Below are 21,022 nucleotides of genomic sequence, written 5' to 3'. Positions count from 1 at the left end.
GGGTTACAGATAAGTTATCTTAGCTGATGAAATGTGCCAATTCAAACCTAATTAAAGTATAAAGTGTGAAGGCAGGTTTATTGGGGATAGCTTATGGGCAAGTTCACAGATCACACAGGAGGGGGTTCAATGAAGTGGCCATGAAGAGGAAAGCAGAGTTGGGGAGAGAAGAGAAATGGAGAAAGATTGTGTGCAGTTAGGAGATGAGAGGTGCCAAGAGAGGAAAGAACCGGTGTCTGGATTATATAGTGAAGCCACTGGCGGAGAAGCCCAGCTCCTGGGTTGGAAAGTTCAGCATAGAAGGTGGCGTATGCTAGCCATGTCCTGTAACAAGTAGAGACTGGGAGATGCTGGGAGAACCTGGAGGCCAGATTCTTTTTGGTATGTTAAGTATGTCCCTCGGCCACTTGCCTTGAGTCTGAAACCCAACAGTTACATTTCTGGTAGAATTTAACTGAGTGACTCCAGAAAGCCATTTAGGGAGCCCAGCCAAATCCTTAGTAGTGATAGACAGATAAGTGCCAAGGACAAACTCAGCTTGGAAAAGGATCCTGACCCTGGGTAAAGGCTGACAGCTTCTGTGTTCTGCTTGAGCAGATTCTCCAGTGAGCTGTGTAGATTGCTCAGCTCTTGCAAACCAAAGCCCAGTCCTTTGTTTATACATCAATTCAATCATTATTCAAAGTTCCCTTTTGATTATCCACGAATTAGCATTTTATAAACTTAGCCACTTGATTCTCAGAGACAGCAAGTATACTTTTTTTTTTTTAACATAGCAAATGAACTCAGAGATCTGCCTGCCTTTGTAAGCATAGATAGTAAGCTAGCTGGGTGGGATCTAGCTTTGAGTTCACCACTCTCACCACACCTGGACCTAGATTTGCTCTGTCCCAGACTGACCTTGAACTCAGGAATCTGCCTGTGATTGTATCTTTCTAACAAGCTGGCTCATAGTACAGCTGCCTCTATTCTTTTGGGTTTGTGAAGCCCCTCATATGATTCATATTGTATCCTTATATTTTGTATAGTTGAGAAATTATATGTTCTTGAACTCGTGTTTTCAGAGTTCTTTCCCACTACCTTAAAGGCTGTCCTGAAGTTCAGAGCATTTATCATTCTGATAAGGACATTAGACATACACTTGCCTCCAGACTCACGCTGGTTCTAATTATCATGGAGTCATTAAACATGGCAGGGAGATCATGTCCCAAAGGAGGAACATGAAGTAAATTATGTACATTTATATACACACAAGCATCCCAGCCACAGCAACCATCAGCACTCTTGGGGATCCATGTCCTGCTGGCTCTGCTCCAGGGGTGGGAAACTGTGTCTCAATGACCCTTCCATGGCCATGCAGGACCCAGCAGATAAGGATGTACCTAGTTGGCATGGCCCAAAATTTTAAATTTTGCTCTTTAGTTTATTAACCATGAAAATTAAGCATTAATTTAAATATTGATTAGGTAAGCAGGAGAAGAGAATGCCATATAATAATCCATGTAATGAGTGACCAATATGTCAGGAAATTTAATCAGTCCTGGCTTAGGTGCTTTGTGTCCTATTTGTGATTGTCTCTGTGTTAAAAGTTAGGTTTGTTTTTACTTTTTCTTCCGTGAAGAGACTTATTGGTCAATCTGTATTGAGTAATTCCCCATGTGAGGGAAAACAAACAAAAACCTAACTTTTGGCAGCTGAGACCTCATGAGGCTAGCAGTGGGGCCCCATGTGAGGTGACATTCCTTGGAACTTAAGTGTTGCACCAAACACTGCCCATCTCTGATCTAGGCCAGACCCCAATGACAAGGACTGCAGCAGAGGCTGGGGAAGGGCATAGTGTGTGTGCGGGGGGGGGGGGGGGGGAGCAAGGGCTTTGAGTTTGAGATTTAGTCAGATCACTTGGAAGGGGGGAGGGCAAGCCCTAACTAAGTGAGTACATTTGGCCCACCAAACCTGTCCAACAGCAGAAAATGTTTATTTTTCGCTCGCTCCTTTTACTGTAGTTTTTTTGTTTTGTTTTGTTTTTGTGTTTGTTTTTGTTTGTTTTTTTCAAGACAGGGTTTCTCTGTGTAGCCCTGGCTGTCCTGGAACTCACTCTGTAGACCAGGCTGGCCTCGAACTCAAAAATCTGTCTGTCTCTGCCTCCCGAGTGCTGGGATTAAAGGCATGCTCCACCACACCCGGCTTAAAGTTTATACAAGTTACAAAGGTCTAAGAAAGTGTTTTAAATTTTCTTTGGTTGTTTATCTAAGTGTAGACTTAAAAAGTGCTTCTCATTGTGCTAAACATCTCTGTCCAATCAATCTACATACACCATTCTTCTGGATAGTGGAAAGAGTGTTCACACTTTTAACTCAAAATCATTTTGGGTCTCCAAGCTTTTATGAAGAGAGGGCAAAAATGTAAGGCAAAGTTTATTTTTCAATGGCTCTTAAAAGTTTTGAAATTCAGCTTAGAAAAATAATGACCAACCACAGATCATAAATGCGAACATATAATCTCTGAACTAAAAGTAATCTAAGCTACTGTTTCTTCTAGGCGTTGGTTCTGTTGGAGTCTGTCAAAAGACCCTCACTCACAAAGACCAAAAGAGGATTTTTATTTATCCAACGCGTTGGGGACCCCCCTCTCAGCACGCAGGTCAGAGGAGAGATCCCGAACAAAGAAAGAACACACTTTTTATACCTTGTAAGGGGCAGATTTAGGCAACAAGGCTAGCTAGCTGGCTTATTCTCATTGGTGTAGCAAGTAACCCTTTCAGGCATTGGTTGGTTTGCATAGTGACTAGTGACTCACTCTGCCTGCCCCCATGGTGGGTTATTATGACCCATGGTGGGTCAGCAAAGCAGTAGTACATTTTGAACTTATGGATCAGCTATTAACATCACAGCTATTAATGTCACAGGGAATTCTGTCAAGGTCAAGGTGGTTTGTTGTCTTTCTCAGAATTCAGTGTGAGGCAGGGTGGAAGAATTTCTCTGGGAACTGCTATCTTGTTATGGTTATTTTTCTGAGAACAGTTCATTTTGTTTTGGCAGCTGTAGACTCAGTCATTTTGACCACTATGTTTCTGAAAGTCCCTTCAGAAGGGAAGGGGCTGAGTGGTCTTGAATTTATTTTGGATTCTACAGTTTCTGCTGCTGACTGGCCCTTCCTCTCTCCTGGGCACTGCTGGTACCGAACCACTTATGCAAGTCAGCAGCTGTAGTCCCTTTACATTCTCCCATGCCTGAGCCTCCAGTCTATGTCAAAGAGCCATCTCTCAAGCCCCTCATGAAGACTATAGTGATCTCACCTAACTTTAACTTCTCCACTGTCTTAACTCACCTGACACCAGTCCATGTACCTCACTTCTTTTACTAGGTCCCCACTCCTCCTCAAAGTGCAATGCCTGCTGTAAGCTAGAACCAACCCAAAGTTCTATTTGCTCTCTGTCCTTTCTGCATTTTCTGAGTGAAGCAGGTCTAATGGATCCTCGGGAAGTATAGGTTCCTTGGGCTAAAACTGAACTAAGAACATCTATTGAAGAATTCCATGAAGTATGTGTCATAGGCCCAGTAAAACTTGCTAAATAATTGAATTTAGGGGTTGGAGAGATAGCTCAACAATCAAGAGTGCTTAATGCCTTTACAGAGGACCCAAGTAAGCACCCTTGTCTGACAGGTCACAACTGCCTGTAACTCCTGCTCCAGGGGATCCTACCTACTCTCTGTCCTTCATGGACACATGTATGTACATTCATATACAGACAGAGAGACAGACTGACAGACACATATATACATAAATAAAAGTCAAACGTAAGTCATTGTTTAGAAACATATGTTTGTGTGGGTTTATGTGTACATTAAGGGAAGGTGCTCTCAGCAGAGGGCTTGGATCCCTGGAGCAGCTTTGAACTACCTAACATGAGGTGTGGGAACCAAAGCAGAATCTTCTTCAAGAGCAGGGTATACTCTTTTTTTTTTTTTTTTTTTTTAAGATTTATTTATTTATTATATGTAAGTTCACTGTAGCTGTCTTCTCGGACTCACCAGAAGAGGGCGTCAGATCTTATTACGGGTGGTTGTGAGCCACCATGTGGTTGCTGGGATTTGAACTCAGGACCTTCGGAAGAGCAGTCAGTGCTCTTACCCATTGAGCCATCTCACCAGCCCCAGGGTATACTCTTAACCACGGAACAATCTTTCCAGCTCCCTCAAGAAATTTTAAAATATTCATCACACTTTTATTTGTATGTATGTGAGTATTTTGTCAATGTGTATATGTCTGTGCACCATGTACATGCCCGGTGCCTGGAGAGGTCAGAAGATAGGGTCAGATCTCCTGGAGTTAGAGTTATGGATGGTTTTGAGCCACCATGTAGGTCCTAGGAGCTCAACTCAGGTACTCTTCAAGATCAGCAAGTGCTCTTAACTGCAGAGCCATCTCTGCAGCCACAAAAAAATAAGTCTTAGGGTAATGATTTTAATTTAGTTTCTCACACCCATGATCCACACTTTTCTGAGCCTTACCAGTATGTTTATCCTAATGAATGAAAGCAGAGCCAGTGGAAGGCTGTCCAAAGTTAAACGGGTGAATGAGATGGATGCTTTCCAAAACCAGCCAAGGCCAGAACTGAGGTGCAGCCTTTCTCAGCTCTGTGCCAGGCTGCTCCTCAAGCAAGACATTACAAATTATTAACTGCACAGTGTGACAATGAGTACAGAAACTCTGTGAATTGTTTGAGAGATTTGAGACTTCCTTTAAATGGGGCTGGCTTACAGTTCAGAGGTTTACTCCATTATCATCATGGTGGGGAGCATGGCAGCATGCAGGCAGACATGGGGCTGGAAATGTTCTACATTCTTGATCCTCAGGCAGCAGGAAGAGAGAATGAACCACTAGGCCTGGCTTCTCAAAGCTCACCCCCATCCCCCAGTGACACACTTCCTCCAAAGGCCACACCTCTAATAGTGCCATTTTTTAAAAGGATTTATTTTTTTAAAAATGGCTTTAAAAATGCCGGGCAGTGGTAGCACACGCCTTTAATCCCAGCACTTGGGAGGCAGAGGCAGGCAAATTTCTGAGTTTGAGGCCAGCCTGGTCTACAAAGTGAGTTCCAGGACAGCCAGGGCTACACAGAGAAACCCTGTCTCAAAAACAAACAAACAAACAAACAGCTTTTAAAAAGATTTATTTATTATTATATGTAAGTACACTGTAGCTGTCTTTAGACACACCACAAGAGGGTGTCATGTCTCATTCAGATGGTTGTGAGCCACCATGTGGTTGCTGGGATTTGAACTCAGGACCTTTGGAAGAACAGTCAGTGCACTTACACTCTGAGCCATCTCACCAGCCGGAGGGCCACTCTTTATGAATCTATGGGGTCCATTTTCATTCACACCCCCACACTTTCTTTGAGCCATATATTCCATATATATGAAAGGGATAATATACAAAACTTACTGCAAACAGTTCCATGAGTCCTTACTAGGCCGACTATATAAACTATTCGGTGTAGAGCCCCATATCGAGTGAAATTGGTCCTTGGTATAGATGAGCTGGTTTCCAGGGGAGAGGACAAAGCACTAGCAGCTGCACAGAATTAGTCTCCCAGGATACAGTAGCATCGCCCGAGTGAGTTCCCCCTTCTCAGCTCTTCTCTGACAACCTTCAGTCATACCCGAGTTGAAGCTCTTCTGACTTTGTGGTTTAGGTTTCGTTGTTGTTATTTATTGTTGTTGTTGCTTTGAGACAGGGTCTTGCTCTGTAGTGCAGGTGGCCTGCACTTCTGTTTAAGGCTCCTAAACATCAGGCCTTAGGCATGAGCCATATGGCTTTATGGAGTCATAAAAACTATTTCTCCCTCTCTGTCTCTGTCTCTCCCTCTCCCCCTCCCCCTTTCCCTCTCTTCACTATCTAGACTAAAGAACTCTGCAGACCTGTCCCAGCTATAATATGCTGGGAGAAAAGAGATTATGATAATTTAGAAACACTATGGGCGGAGGGCACTAAGTGACAGGCTGACCACACCGCTGGGTCAGCAGATCCTTCTGGAGTCACCAAGGCCCGCAGGGAGAGGGGACGCTTCTTTCCTTCCAGGAGCCTCTCGGGACACGCTCGCTGGTGTCAGCCTCAGGTGGCCTCCACAAGCCTCTCCGGGGACCGCGGGCGCTGACCTGGAACTGCTGAGCAAGCGGCGCAGGACCGGGCGCCGCCCCGCGGCCGTGGCGGGAACACCCGAAATCGGGCGCAAGCCCCCGGGAACCCGAGGCCTCCGGGAGGCCTGGGACGCGGTGAGACAGGGGGGAGGACGACTTCAGGGGACGCAGGGGTTCGTTCGCGGAGGCTGCAGCTCACACCCCAGCTCGCAGCCGCCCGAGGAGAGCGCAGGAAGCGGCCCCATGCACTTGGGAGGCAGAGGCAGGCGGGACTCTGTGAGTTCGAAGCCAGCCTCGACTACAGAGCTAGTTCAAGGCTGCTGGGGCAACCCTCAAAATAAGATTTGCTGATACTGCTCAACTTAGTATGCTAAAGCTGATATGGCATAAGAGCATGGGGGAAAAAGTGCGCTTGCTTGAAGAATGGCAGAAGCAGTCTTGATTGAACTCTCAGAAAAACTGTCGTGAGACGTTACTGAAGACACTGGATAATATTCACTGCCACCATGCTCCCAAGGCCAAGTTCCTTTGTATAATATGTTGCAGTAATGCCACCAAGGAAAAGGATGGGGGAATATGGCCTCTGTGAATTGGAAACAGGAAATGGCTTTTCACGTCTTGTGGGAAAATCGAGACTGTTAGTAACCCCAGCCTGACTGCCTCTTTGTATACAATTAAACAAAAAAATTAATGAAGAAAATCTGAGCTGCATTAAAGTGATTGTCCCTGAGCACAGGAAACTGTTAATGAAGGCTTATGTTGACTAACTCTTCATGAAGGTGTATGAATTTGAGTTTGAAGATTTGCAGGTAGCTTGGGAGGATAGCCTTTTGAAACCATCCACTGGAATAACCGTGACCACAACTCATGAACTAGAAGACATCCAGAGTGAAATAGAAATGTGAGCCTGCCAGCGCTGAAAGGGGACCTAACTATTGTCACATCTCCTCTGATCCCAGACATCTTCCTACATGGAGTTACTACACGGAGAGGTGGCATATCTTACATAGCCACTCTCCGATCACTCAATCTTTTCAGTAGTTCCAAATGGAGAGATCCCAAAGTGGTCGTTCAAGAAAATGTTCGTAGGTCGGCAAATGCTGCAGGATTTAATGCAGAGAAATTTTACCGAATAAAGACTGATCATGCCAATGAAGTATGGGTTATGGGGAAGAAGGAGCCCGGATCTTATGATGGAATAATCAGATCAGAGGAGTCACAATCACAGCTCTTGGTGTGGACTGTATTCCTATAGTTTTTTCAGATCCTGTGAAAAAGGCATGTGGGGTTGCTCACTCTGGATGGGAAGGTACTTTGTTGGGTGTGGCTATGGCTACTGTGAATGCTATGATAGCAGAATATGGCTGTGATGGGAAGACATTATTGCTGTTCTGGGACCTTCCGTGGATCTTGCTGCTTCACTCTTCCCAAGGATTCCGCATCCCATTTCACAGTCTTCATCCTTCATGTGTGAGACAGTTTGACTCACCGAGACCCTTTGTTGACAGGATTCTTCCAGAACGAGTTCCAGAACGAGAAGGAATTCTTCCACAGAATATTCAAGACCAGAAGGAAGATCTTGACCTCTGCACGTCCTGCCGTCCTGGGAAGTTTTTCTCCCATGTCCTCGATGGCCTTAAAACTTCAGTATACAGATAGGCTTCATATCCCTTAGAGAATGAGGTTCTTGGCTGGAATTTTGCATAAATATTTCCTGCATCCTTCCACACTGGCTACAAAAGAAAGTATTTAGCTTTTTGATTTATAGAAAACCATGAGATTACAAAAGATAATTCATCTTTAGGGCATGCTCTCACTGTTACCCAAAGCCCAATGATCTTGGTCAAATTCTTATGACAACTGATGAAAAAAAAATCAGCGTGATGCCATTCCTGAAGTTCGTTCTCTGTATTTATCTATAAATCAAGGCCACGTCTGTTCAGTTCAGTACAGTAGATGCCAGCTTTTATCTAGGAATGGAGCTCAGCACAGTGAATTGAAATGAAGGCACCTTCCTCATTTGAATCCCATGCAGGAGGGAGATAAGTGTTTCCTTCTAAATATGTATTTTTTGTTTGTTTGTTTTTTGAGACAGGGTTTCTCTGTATATCCCTGGCTGTCCTGGAACTCACTCTGTAGACCAGGCTGGCCTTGAACTCAGAAATCCGCCTGCCTCTGCCTCCCAAGTGCTGGGATTAAAGGCGTGCACCACCACTGCCCGGCTAAATATGTATTTTTAATTGCCGTATAAGATACTAGGTTTCCTTGTGTCATTCCCAAGCTCCACGTTTTTTTTTTTTTTTTTTTTTTAACAAGCTTGCATTTAATAAGTCTGAAACCATTCTCAGCACATGGCATTGTACACGGGCATCTGTGCAAACAGATTCATTTAACAGGTCGTAGTTTAAAAAAGTCATAGATACTGTGAGTTCTGTATAAACCGGTGGACGGCAAGTTAGTTCCTTTTGATTTATAAGCCTCAATGTCACCGCAGAATAAAGAATGTAGCCAAAGAAAGCATTATCGGTCACTCGTATAGGACAGTGTTGTTTCTATAATTTGAAGCTTTCTGAATGGACGGGTTCAGGCCTGATCCAACTGTAAAAAGATCACTCAGTGAATAGACTATATGGGAACTGTACAAAGTGTCATTAACTTCCATCATTAATAGCTTACTCAGCACTATACCACTATTGCTAGTTAAAATAACCTGCTTCTGAGGCCCCACGGAGGGAGGCGGCCTGCGCACGCAGCCTCGATGCCCTGGCCACCTCATCCCCAGGGCGTGCCATACAGTCCAACAGAAACTTTGGCTTTAGGAAGGAATCACAGACATTGAAAAGAATGGCTTTAATCATTATTAAATGTGCAGTGGGAAGGAGTGTGCTTCAGATAGTCTGGGCAGGGCTGGCGGCAGGCAGGTCACTCCTGCTGCCACAGCTGCAGACACTAGTTTGTACATGACAAGACAATGAGGGAAAGCAGTCCCTTTCAAACAAACTGGAAAAAAAATTGTTCACAGTGGTTTGTATCAACAGAATGCATTTATGACAATTACATGTAGAGACTCACGCACTCTAAGGCTCTCTTTATATCCTAAAGAAAACAGGCATTTACATTATTCATGACTTATACTAAATTAAAAAAAGATCAATTGTACACTTTCTCCTCAGACAGGATAACCTGCCAGGGTGTACAGCTTAACACCATCATCAGAGCTGTCCACAAAGGGAACAGAGGTTCAAAACAAAATGCTCTCTTGAGAATGAAGTGCTTGGCTTGCTGCTATAACCAGCAAGTGCCAGCAGTAATCAAATGGAGGAGGGCCCGACAGACAGGTCTACCTGGGCAAGCTGACCAGCACATCACAGTTTAAAAAGGAAGGTTATGAACGCTATGTTACAAGTCCCAACCAGGCAGTGTCAAGTGACATCTATTTCTTTGCTTGCTTTGTGATCATACCCCGTGGTGGTGTGACAGGTCTCGTGGCGTTGGGCTTCTTTTTCTCTGCAGGCTTTAAAATCTGGAAGGAACACATGAGGGTCTCATCCACACTCATCATGGCGCCTGCATTGTCAAACTCGCCACAGTAGTTGGGTGCAGAAAACAGAGTGACTAACTGCCTCTTTGCAAAAAACTCATAGCCATCTTCAACCACCTGATGGGCTCTACATATAAGATCCAAATCATGCTTATGGAGAAATTTTGCAACCACTTCTGCACCAAATGTGAAGGACACTCCTCTGTCATTTTCACCCCAGCCTAAGACATCTTTATCGGGGTCAGACCACAAAAGATCACAAAGAAGACCTTGATCTGGTACATCAGTTGGTCTCATAATTCGCCGAATCTGCTCCATAGATTGAAGATCTGGTGATAAACCTCCATGACAGCAGAATATCTTCTCGTCCACGATGGCTGCTATCGGCAAGCAGTTAAAACAGTCTGTGAACGTTTTCCACAGCTTAATGTTGTATCTTCTTTTACACTCATCATAAAATCCGTAGATCCTATTGATGCTGGCGCACTCGTGGTTCCCTCTGAGAAGAAAGAAGTTCTCCGGATACTTGATTTTGTAGGCCAGCAAGAGGCAGATTGTCTCCAGGGACTGCTTGCCCCTGTCCACATAGTCCCCGAGAAACAAATAGTTGCTCTCTGGAGGAAAGCCACCGTATTCAAACAGACGGAGCAAATCATAGTACTGCCCGTGGATGTCACCACATATCTTGAGTGGTGCTTCAAGTTCTAAAAGGATAGGCTGACTGAGGAAGATCTCCCGAGACTTCAGGCAGAGTCCTCGGATCTCGTTCTCCTGGAGCTGGACATTCTTGCCTGGCTTGGACCCTCTCACTTCCAGCAGCCGTTGGATGATGCTGTCGATGTTGAGTTTGTCGATATCCGCCATCGCCGTCCCGCCGCCGACCCTCCCGCAGCAGCAGCAGCAGCGGCGCCGCCGCCCGCTCGCCCCGGGGTCTCACTCGTCCTCCTTCCTCACGCCACGAGCCCCACGAGCGGTGGTGGCGGCGGCGGCGGTGGCAGCAGCAGCCGCGGCGGGTCCACCCCCCCCAGCCGCCCCGCTCCGCTCCGGGCTTCCTCCTCCTCTCGCCACTGGGAACCACGAGCAAGCTCCACGTTTTTGCTGATCCTCCCCTCCCCCCCCACCCCCGGCCCCTTGTGTACCCTTTCACTCCCAGTAGCCCCTCTTTCCTGTCTCATGTGTTTTATTACTTCTCCTTTGCTCAATCCTCTTTTTAATGTGCCCTTTCTAGTTTCAACACCTATATCCACATTTATGTACACAAATTTACATATCCATATATACATGTATTTATATAAACATCAAAAGTTAGATTTTATATTTATATATAAGGAAAAACATGCAGTGTTTGTTATTCTGAGTCTGGATTATTTTGCTCAGCATAAAATAATTCCAGATCCATCAATTCTCCTACAAGTTTGACAATTTCATTATGGCTAAATAAAATATTGTGTGTATGTAAAAAAGAAAGAAAGAAAGAAAGAAAGAGAGAGAGAGAGAGAGAGAGAGAGAGAGAGAGAGAGAGAGAAAGAAAGAAAGAAAGAAAGAAAGAAAGAAAGAAAGAAAGAAAGAAAGAAAGAAAGAAAGAAAGAAAGGAAGGCCGACCAGGGGCCATTGGCACACACCTGCAATTCCAGCACTAAAGAGGTAGAGAGCCAGGGAGATACCAGTCTGAGGGTGACCTTGGATACATTGTGAGGTGCCTATCAAAAAAAAAAAAATCCAACTCTATTTTATGCTGTCCATGTACTCACTGGAGCAGGTCAAATTCTTAGTGGTCAGTCCCCAAGAGAGGAGCCTTTCTCAGCCTGCATCTATGCTAGAAGCCATCAACCGAGGAGACCATGGAGGTCACTAGAGAGGGGAGTGACCAGCTCTTCTGCACTCATGCCACCTCCTGTACCACAGTGGTGTGGGCTGGTGAGGGACAGGGCCAGCTCTACCAGACCACATACATCTGCATGGGCTTCAGTACCATGGGCCTCAACATGGTCTCAGGGCCCCCTCCCACCTCATCCACCACCACCAGCACACCCTGTCCCAGGCATCAGGCAAGGTGCAGACTGCCTAAGACCACATTGATCTTATAACATGCCCGGGGCCATAGTATGGACCACAGATACCAACAAGGTCTCCAGTGGTATCGTTAACCACAGTGGTTCTTCAAGGAGGCCCAATTCACAAAGTGAACCTTTCTTCCTTTTTGGGCCTCTGTTGCTGCTCAGAGCCAAGGGGAATCCTAAGGCAGGAGGCAGTTTGGGGACTGAATCTGCATCTGCATAAGCTGATACCACTGGGTGATTGACTAAGAAACAGACGGACTGCTGCTCTGGTGGCAAGTAGCAAAGCTTTACTGATTTCTACAGCTTAAAAACATGGGGTATGACTTTGCAATTTTTGCTCAAAAAATAACATTTTTACTTAGTTGCACCTGGCAGACAATATTATCATTTTGGAGTCATTTTCTCATAACAAGAACAAACTTCAGAAGAAGAAACTGTTATCTGCAGACCCAAGGACATCCTCCTCTCAGGGTAAATCTTAACTCTTGACTAGGAACAAGGAAAAACTCTGGCTCACAGAAAGTCGTGTTAGGACATCCCTCCCTTTCAGGAGGGACGACCCCTGAACTTTCTCCCAGTTAACAGCTCTGACCCTTTCAGGCCAGAAACAAAGGGAAGCCATTGTTCTCCTCAGGTGATGACAACCTATTGTCCTCAACCATCCCTCTTGCCTGTCACCACCATCCTGCCTCCAGTTACACCTCTCTGTAGCACAGCACTTCCATTTTCCTGTCCTTTCCAGCTCTCTATCAAACACTTGTTCATTGTAGTGGAATCTGCTGCAGTGAGACTGGCACTGAGCAGCTGGGTGTCTTCTGCCACCACGGGGAGTTTTGAGAAATGTTTTAAATAATACTCCACTATAGAGGATGTAAATTTCCAAGAAACAACTTTCCTTAGTATCGCCTTTCTGATGAAGAGTTGCTATGCCTGTCAGGTGGCACCAATCCAACTGGGCCAATTTTCAAACTGACTTCCCAAAACTTTTAAAAAGAGGGCATTAAAAAAAAAATCAAATCACTCAATTCATGAATTCGCAACTCCAATAGCTTAACAGCTAGACGAGAGCTCTGTAGTCTTCAAAATCAAAAGGGCTTTGTTTTTATTGTTGAAAAAAAAACTTGAGAATTTTAAAAGAATTGTTATAAACCCAAGAGATGACTAGAGCAAGTATAAAACCCTTCTTAAATCTCATTGAGACTAGCTTTTCATAAAAGTGCTCCAAAGATTCTCTCTTTTCCTCCTGTTCTAAATGGGTGTTAGAGGGTTGAATTCAGGTCCTTGTGCTTACAGAACAAGCACTTGGCCCACTAAGCTCTCTCCCCAGCCTCTTAATACATCTTTTTGGCTAAAGTTTCTTGTGTTTTCATAATATATGTTTTCTTCTCCTAAAAAGTCAAATAAAGAAATGAAAATGACCAGAAAGCCAAATTTAGACCTTCTTCCTTTTGTAGATTTATTTATTTTTATGTATGTGAGTGCTTTATCTGCATGGCAAAAGAGGGCAACAGACCCCTTTATAGATGGTGGTAAGCAATGCGGTTGCTGGGAGTTGAGTGCTCTTAACCGCTGAGCCACCTCTCAAGCCCCAGATTTTAGTCTTCTGTGACCCACTAACATCACCCATTCTAAGACAATGGTACTTTTCTAAGACTCACTGACAAACACATGATATAACATTGTTCATGTCTTACCTGTCAGGGTTCCAGTTCTCCATGAATAGTGGAAGAATTCACACAGCTACCTCTATTAAGACAGAGATAAATAAGTCATTCTAAACTCTTTTCTGACACCAGACAAGGCAAAGCTACTGCTGGTATAAATCCACTATGGGAACATAGATTAAACAACACCTATTATTCCTCTCACCAGTCCCTGTAATATCCCAGCTCTTCCTATTTGAAAGCTAAATTGCACAGGTTGGCAGTTTCTTAAGTACCCAAGGGCAATTAGAGACTGTCCCAGGGCCCAGTAATGCCCGATCCATATACGTCTACCTATTATTCACAGATATAAGCACAGCATTCACCATAGTAGACCAATAGAGTGCCCTTTTCATCCAGTGGCTTTTGCTTTTTCCATCAATGCACATATAGTCACTCTTCAGAGTTATGCACAAGCCCCTCTTATTTTAGTCTGCAAATCTCATTGGGTGTATTTATTTTCCTACAAAGATCTATCCTCTCATAATATGTGGATAGTGCTATTCTTGTTTACCAGACCTACCACCTGGCTCAAAAAAATAAAAATAAAAAAAGTAACTTCTTGTGGGATGTGAAAACATGCCAGGAGTTTGGTAAGGTAGAGTAGACTGTGGACACACATCTGAGGCTTAGGGGACTTCCAGGTCCCTGCCAGACTCCTGACTTAGAACACATGCCATGCTTCTCACATAAAAGTATCCTGTGGTTATATAGGCCCAAAATAGAGTTTTTCACACTAATGAGATACCTAGAGGCCTTAGCCAATAAGCTTCCCTTCCCAGACATTCTGTAAGACCCCTGAAGCTGGGCCTCCGCTCAAGTCTCAGGATGAGCTGGTCAGCACCCCAAAGACTCGAGAGAAAACGACACCTGATGCAAACTGCAAGAGGTTTTATTATCAGCTAGCTGAGGACGAACTCTCTCTGCCATGCAGGGCAGGGGAGTTCGACCCCGAGCAGGGTGACAGTAGGGGATTTTTAACAGCTAGCTGAGGAATTGGGAGGAGTTGGGAAGAGTTGGGAGGAGTTGGGAGGAGAGTTGGGAAGAGTTGGGAGGAGTGTTCTTCTCTGCCGGGATGTCCTTGGTAAAATTACAATTATCGCATCTCTGGCTGTAAGGCTCAGAAACAAAAAGGCTTTTTGCTGGCTATAGAGAACAAAGAGCTTCTTTCTGGCTGCATTTTTAGAGATCAGGGAAAACAAGCTTGGGGAATGTCCAGGGGCTTTACCTTCTAGGGAGAAACGCTCTAAGTCGGGGGACTCACATTCCCCACTCCTTCTAGTACATAGTTCTAATCTTAGAACTAGGAAAATGAAACCTCTGGCCCAGCTGTCAAACAAAGCCAACATGAGGTCGCAGCTTTAGGATTTGTAACATTGAGAGCCTCAGAAGCCCCTCGAATGAGACTAGAGAGTCTCTCGTCAGTGGTAGGAGGGAGGGAGGAGGTTCCTGTGCACAGGGCCAGGCTAGTGGCCCGTGGCGGGGCCGGGAGGGGGAGCCGGGTGCATGCTAGAGGAGTGGCAGTGGGGCTTGTCAGAAGCACCAGGTAGGATCCTTTTCATTTGGGTTCAAGGTTGCCAGAACGGTGGTGCAGCGCCAGGACAGGATCTCTTATTTGAAATTTATGTGGCACCGAGGTGGTTCCTGGTTCATATGTTTTTATTTTTTTCAGCAATTCCCAGGCGTCTTTTCTGACCAGTTCTAGCGCCTTCAAGCGAGCTAGCAGGGGTTGGGGAAAAGGAACATCAGGGTTAAACATTCCCCCTGCTTCTGTTAAGGGGGGTGGTCCCCCATGGAGGAGTTCAAAGGGTGTAAGTTTAAATTCTCTGGGGTGTTCTGTACTTGGAACAAGGCTATGGAAGGAGAGCTGTCCAATCTTTCCCACTGGTCTCTAAAGCCAATTTAGTTAAGGTTTCTTTTAATGTTCTATTCATCTACTCTACCTGTCCTGAACTTTGGGGTCTATAAGCACAATGTAACTTCCAATCGATCCCCAATTGTCTGGCTAACCCTTGGTTTACCTGGGCAACGAAGGAGGGGCCATTGTCTGATGAAAGTACCTTAGGGATGCCAAATCTTGGGGAAATTTCCTCTAATATCTTCTTTGCCACGACATTGGCGGTCTCCTTCTTAGTGGGGAAGGCTTTGACCCACCCTGAAAAAGTTTCTATAAAAACTAATAGATATTTGTTACTGTACTTGGCTTGTTTAACTTCAGTAAAATCTACTTTTCAGTATGTCCCTGGCCAGTCACCTCTTAGCCACCTTTTGGGGGCGTTCTTGTGGTGCCCGGCATTGTTGAGGGCACAAGCTTGGCATTTATTAACAATCTCCTGGGCAACGTCAGACAGTTTTATAACATAGTAGTTTGAGTTCTTAACAATTTCTTTGAGCTTCTTAGTTTCCAAGTGCATGAGCCAGTGTAGATTGGCTACATATTGTTGCCCTTCTTTGGTGGGCAGGACCGAGCAACCATCTTGGGTCTTAGCCACTCCCTGGGGAGTATACCCACATATCTCAGGTATTTTGCCTGTTAGTTCCTGATCTTCTGGAGTTTAGTCAAAGCCTGCATCTTTGAGTTCATAATGGTCCTTAAGTTCTTTTTTTTTTTTTTTTTTTTTTTTTCTAGCTATGAGGATCATAGCTCTTAGGGCCGCCTGTTTGGCAGCCAGGTCAGCCATCTGATTTCTCTTCACTATGGCATCAAGGCCTTTCTGGTGACGGGACAAAGTATGATGGCCAGTTTTTTTTTTTTGTTTGTTTGTTTGTTTCTTTTTGGCAAGTATATGGCTTCTAATAGACTCAAGATTTCTTCTTTATTTTTAATATCTTTCCCAGCAGATGTGAGTAGCCCCCTTTGTCTATAGATCGCCCCCATGTATGTGAGCAGTGGCGAAAGCATACCTGCTGTCTGTGTAGATATTGATATTCTTCCCTTCTGCCAGCCACAAGGCTTGGGTGAGTACAATTAGCTCTGCTCTCTGGGCTGTCATCCCTTCAGGCAAGCTGCTGGCCCAGATGGTTTGTTTTCCGTTGACCACTGCTGCCCCCACTTTTCGCTTACTTTTAACCAAAAAGCTGCTACCATCCATGTACCAGGTGGGGCAGCCTGGCCATGGCTGGTCAGTGAGGTCTTTCCTAGTTCAGGTTTCTTCTGCCAGGATATCCATACACTGGTGCACTGGTAGGGAGTCGTCAGCTTCCAGCAGCAAGGTGACAGGATTCAGGATAGCAGAGGGGTGCAAACTGCACTCTCCCAATCAGTAAGAGGCTCTGATAATGGGTCATGTGATCATTAGTCATCCAGCGATCAGGCGGTTGTCTAACAATGCTTTCTAAGGCATGGGGGGCTACTACTATAGTTCATTGACCTAGAGTCAGTTTGTCAGCATCTTTGAGAAGTAGTGCCACAGCAGCAGTAGCTTTTAAGCAAGAAGGTCATCCATTGGCCACTGGGTCTAATTATTTTTGACAAGTAGGCCACAGGTCGTTTCCATGGCCCCAGAGCTTGGGTCAGGACCCCTCTCGCTATTCTTGCTCTTTCGTCTACATAGAGAGTGAAAGGCTTTGTCAGGTCCAGCAGGGCTAGGATTGGTGCACTAAGCAAGGCCTTTCTAATCTCTTTAAAGGCCTCCTGGTGTATGGGGGGTCTATGAGAAAGTCCCAGTCTCTTTAGTAAGGGGGCAGGGTGGGGCTGTCAGGGTGGCAAAGCTTTGTAACTGGTAGCAACGGAATATTCCAGGAAGACTGACAAGGGACTAAAACACCTAGTTCTAAGGGCCTTTGAATGTGAGGTCTGAGCCCCTCTCGGGCCTCTATGCTCATGGGGTATTGTTGTATCCTGATAGGAGTCGCACCAGTTTTTAGCATCACAACGATGGGGGCACCCTCTTTGCCTCTCTCATACCCCCAGTCTCTTCCCAGGCTTGAGGATATCTCTCTAACCAGATCCCTTCTAGTACTTTTCTCAATGGGGCTTGAGGTTCATGTTATCTATATTTTTCTTCTAATTTTAAAGCTAAAATTATAGAGATAGGGGCTTGCCAAGAGATTGAAGTTCCTTCCGAAGAGAAGCTTATTTGGGCTTTTAATTTTGATAGTAAGTCTCTCCCCAACAATGGGGTGGGACATTCAGGAATGATGAGGAAGGAATGGGTTACCTGGCTTCTTCTTAAATCAACTTTCCTATCAGTGGTCCAAGAGTATGGTTTCTGACCAGTAGCCCCGAATACTATGGTTTTCTCGTTCCTCAATTTCTCCAGTGGCTCTGTCAGGACTGAAAACTCAGCTCCGGTATCAACAAGGAAATCCGTGGGGGTCTCCTCTATAGTTAGGGTTACCCTAGGCTCGGGGAGGGGGTCGAGCCCCATCTCCCCTAGTCATCATCTTCCAGGGTAAGGACCTTGGGCGATCTGGTATCTGTCTCTTTCTTGGGGCAGTCTTTTGCCCAGTGTCCCTTTTCTTTACAGTATGCACATTGGTCCTTATCTAGAGGTAGTTGTAAAGGTCCTCTGGAGTTCTGAGATCTTCTCAGCCCTGTGTTGCCCAGGTACCCTGTCTGCCTACTTCCTCTACCTTTTCTATAAACTTCCTTATCACCTGCGAATGTAGCCAAAATCTTAGCTAAATTTCTTTCTTGCCTTCTATCTCGCCTACTTTCTCTTGCCTCAGCCTCTCTCTTTTCTCTTTCTCCTTTTTCTTTTTCAGTCTCTCTCTTATGGTACACTTTCTCTGCCTCCTTAACCAGATCTTGCAAAGATAATGTTTGCAGACTCTCTAGACACTGTAACCTTCTCCTAAGTCAGAAGCAGACTGCCCAATGAAAGCCACGGCCATCACCGCCTGCTGGCCTTCTGACATAGGGTCAAAGGGAGTGTAATGCCTGTATGCTTCTAAGAGGCACTCTAAAAAGACTGCTGGGGGCTCCTTTTCCCCTTGTAGGATCTCTCTTACCTTAGCCAAATTGGTGGGGCGCCTGTCAGCTCTTCTCAGTCCTGCTACCAGAGCCCGGTGGAAAATTGTCAACCGCTCCCTACCTTCAGGCCTGTTAGGGTCCCAGTTAGGACGTGTCAGAGGGAAGCTTGCATCTATTTCATTCAGAAGTTGTGTCAGCTGTCCATTGGCCCCCAGCACGTTCTTTCTTGCCTCCAGCAGAATTCTCTCCTTCTCCTCTGTGGTGAAAAGAACCTGTAAAAGCTGTTGACAGTCATCTCACGTGGGCTGATGAGAGAACATGAGAGATTCCATTAGATTAGTAAGGCTAGAGGGGTTTTCAGAGAAGGGGGCATGATTTGCCTTCTAATTGTAGAGACCAGAGGAGGAAAAAGGCCAGTACTGAAGGGGCTGCAGTTGTCTGGGGTCCGCTGGAGGAGGGCCATAAGTATGTAAAAGCAGAGTGGTGGTTGAGTCTGGTCCCTCTGCTGTGTCTCTAGTGGCACCCTGTTGAGAGATCTGGCAGGGGACTGATTGGGGATATGGGGGTGGGGTGTTATGCCATTCTGGAGGTTCTTCTATCTCTGGATAGATCTTGGGAGGAGCCGAGGGTTGTGGTTCAGCCCCCACTGTTTTTATCTTAGTTTTTTTTTCCTCTGAGTCACGGAGAGTTAGGACTCAGGAGCCCGGCTTGTTCTTCTGAACCCAAGGCTTCAACCATGATGAGGGGGGTCCTGTGGTAAATTTTCCCAGATGAGAATGTAGGGTACTTGATCTGGTTGAGACCCTGGTCTCCTCTGCAAAACAGTATCTCTTACAGCAGAAATCACAATCAGATCAAGAGTGCCCCCTAGTGGCCAACCAACATCAAAAGCTGGCCATTCCGCAGAGCAGAAAGCTCTCTAAAATCTCTTTCTGACATCTACAGACAGATTGTGAGTCCTAGTCTTAATTTCAGTCCAATGCTTGAGAGTCAGTCCAAGGGGAGTGCTAATAGTCTGTCCCATCGTCAGAGTCACATACAGGGAAACAAACAAGATGTACACACAAAAAAATTACAATAACCGAGACCAGGACCCAATCAGACGGCTGAGTGAGCACACTCTCACTTGACACCCTGATGGGAGATCTCCAGGCGTCCCTGGAGCTCCCTCAGACCTCCTGGGATGTCTCCCAGGGTGGCAGCCGGTTACTCCTGACACATCTGTCAGTAACCCTCCCCTCCATTCCAGACAGGGAGTTCATTGCTCTCACGAGCGCAGACGACTGCAAACCGAGAATACCAAATTCAAACACAGCCGGCAGACAAAGACATAGACAAAGACAGGATCCTACCTCCAAGCGGGGTCTCTGAGAATTGGGGTAGGCCACAAATCCTGGTGGGCGAGCCCCCACATGTAAGACCCCTGAAGCTTGGCCTCTGCTCAAGTCCCAGGATGAGCTGGCCAGCACCCCAAAGACTCAAGAGAAAACCACACCTGATGTAAACTGCAAGAGGTTTTATTATCAGCTAGCTGAGGATGAACTCCCTCTGCCATGCAGGGCAGGGGAGTTCGACCCCGAGCAGGGTGACAGTAGGGGGCTTTTAACAGCTAGCTGAGGAATTGGGAGGAGTTGGGAAGAGTTGGGAGGAGTGTTGCCAGGATGTCCTTGGTAAAATTACAATTATCGCATCTCTGGCTGTAAGGCTCAGAAACAAAAAGGCTTTTTGCTGGCTATAGAGAACAAAGAGCTTCTTTCTGGCTGTATTTTTAGAGATCAGGGAAAACAAGCTTGGGGAATGTCCAGGGGCTTTACCTTCTAGGGAGAAACACTCTAAGTCGGGGGTCTCACAATTCCTCCCTGCAAAAGGTATTTAATCTCAGTGAGGTGTGGCTTTACACGTCCATTTTCTGCCATGACAATAAACTGTTTAGAACCATGGACTGTCTCTTTCGTCAAGATCCACCAAGATCCACCATGGGGAACCTGGGGAAGGCCTTTGTCTACAGAGTCACAGATGTATTCTCCCATAGATGGCCTCTCTGTGCTCCCAGCTACAACTGCCACCAAGCTTGGCACTGCCAAGCTAAGGACAAGCCAGAGCTTCCCCTCCCCAGCCCACTCTGAGTCCTGAGCTAGATGCCGTTCTCAGGCTGTCGGCAACTGGCTCCGTTCTCTGTTCTTCCATAACTCCCAGCGGCACCTGGATGTCCAAGAGTCTGAGAACCCCATGGCCCTGGCCTGTTACAGGCTCAGGAACAGAGCTCTGAGCCATCTCTGGCTTTCCCACCCCAGGGCAGTTCATCATACTTCCCTACCACCTTCCACCCGCCCTGGGGGCAGTGTGGGGTAAGTGCAGTCTGTTCCCTCCCCTCCCCAAGAGTCTGTTCCCACGGACTGATCGCTTCTATCCATGGAGCCATTGGCATCAAAAGGACTTTAGTCCCAAAATAAACTTCAGGTTTACTAGACTGGAGCAGAATATTTAAAACTCTTAATACCTGCAACAAGGCTGTTTAACACAGACAAAATTATAGCATTTCTAACTTTCCCAACACCACATCAAAGAAACAGTTCCTAGGACTTTCAGGACAGACAGGATAATGCCAAAACTATACCTGACAATTTTTTAATGAAAAGAAAACTATATTTCCTCCAAAA

General features: G+C 45.7%; 1 protein-coding gene, 1 long non-coding RNA gene and 1 pseudogene across 3 annotated transcripts; 1 reads left to right on the top strand and 2 right to left on the bottom strand.

Annotated features, from left to right (window-relative positions):
• The first annotated feature begins 5,522 nt into the window (after positions 1 to 5,522).
• Gm19963 lies at positions 5,523 to 8,744 on the top strand (annotated as a pseudogene).
• Ppp1ccb (protein phosphatase 1 catalytic subunit gamma B) lies at positions 8,432 to 10,766 on the bottom strand. Its single transcript, NM_001370947.1, has 2 exons — positions 9,606 to 10,766; positions 8,432 to 8,741 (listed from the first exon to the last, which is right to left on the bottom strand). Exons 1-2 carry the CDS (start codon positions 10,546 to 10,548, stop codon positions 8,671 to 8,673), a joined length of 1,014 nt encoding a protein of 337 aa, NP_001357876.1. The 5' UTR covers positions 10,549 to 10,766; the 3' UTR covers positions 8,432 to 8,670.
• A 419-nt stretch (positions 10,767 to 11,185) lies between these two features.
• On the bottom strand, positions 11,186 to 19,872 carry Gm39080. 2 transcript variants are annotated; one of them, XR_869910.2, is made up of 4 exons: positions 19,715 to 19,872; positions 18,401 to 18,667; positions 13,439 to 13,490; positions 11,186 to 11,384 (listed from the first exon to the last, which is right to left on the bottom strand). It is a non-coding gene; the product is annotated as a predicted gene, 39080 (long non-coding RNA). The 2 variants fall into 2 exon arrangements; XR_003946865.1 differs by lacking the exon at positions 19,715 to 19,872 and having other exon boundaries at positions 16,352 to 19,324.
• Positions 19,873 to 21,022: the final 1,150 nt, after the last annotated feature.

The sequence above is a fragment of the Mus musculus genome, chromosome 7, assembly GCF_000001635.26.
Source record: "Mus musculus strain C57BL/6J chromosome 7, GRCm38.p6 C57BL/6J".
NCBI classification, from domain to species: domain Eukaryota; kingdom Metazoa; phylum Chordata; class Mammalia; order Rodentia; family Muridae; genus Mus; species Mus musculus.
This window is presented reverse-complemented; position numbering and strand designations above follow the sequence as displayed.

Bases quoted from the DNA above. Each gene is read 5' to 3' on its own strand.
- Ppp1ccb (NM_001370947.1), bottom strand. From the start codon at position 10,548: ATGGCGGATATCGACAAACTCAACATCGACAGCATCATCCAACGGCTG. The intron at 8,742-9,605 runs GTATGATCACAA...ATCTTTTTACAG, and splicing joins ACCTGTCACACCACCACGGG to TTGGATCAGGCCTGAACCCG.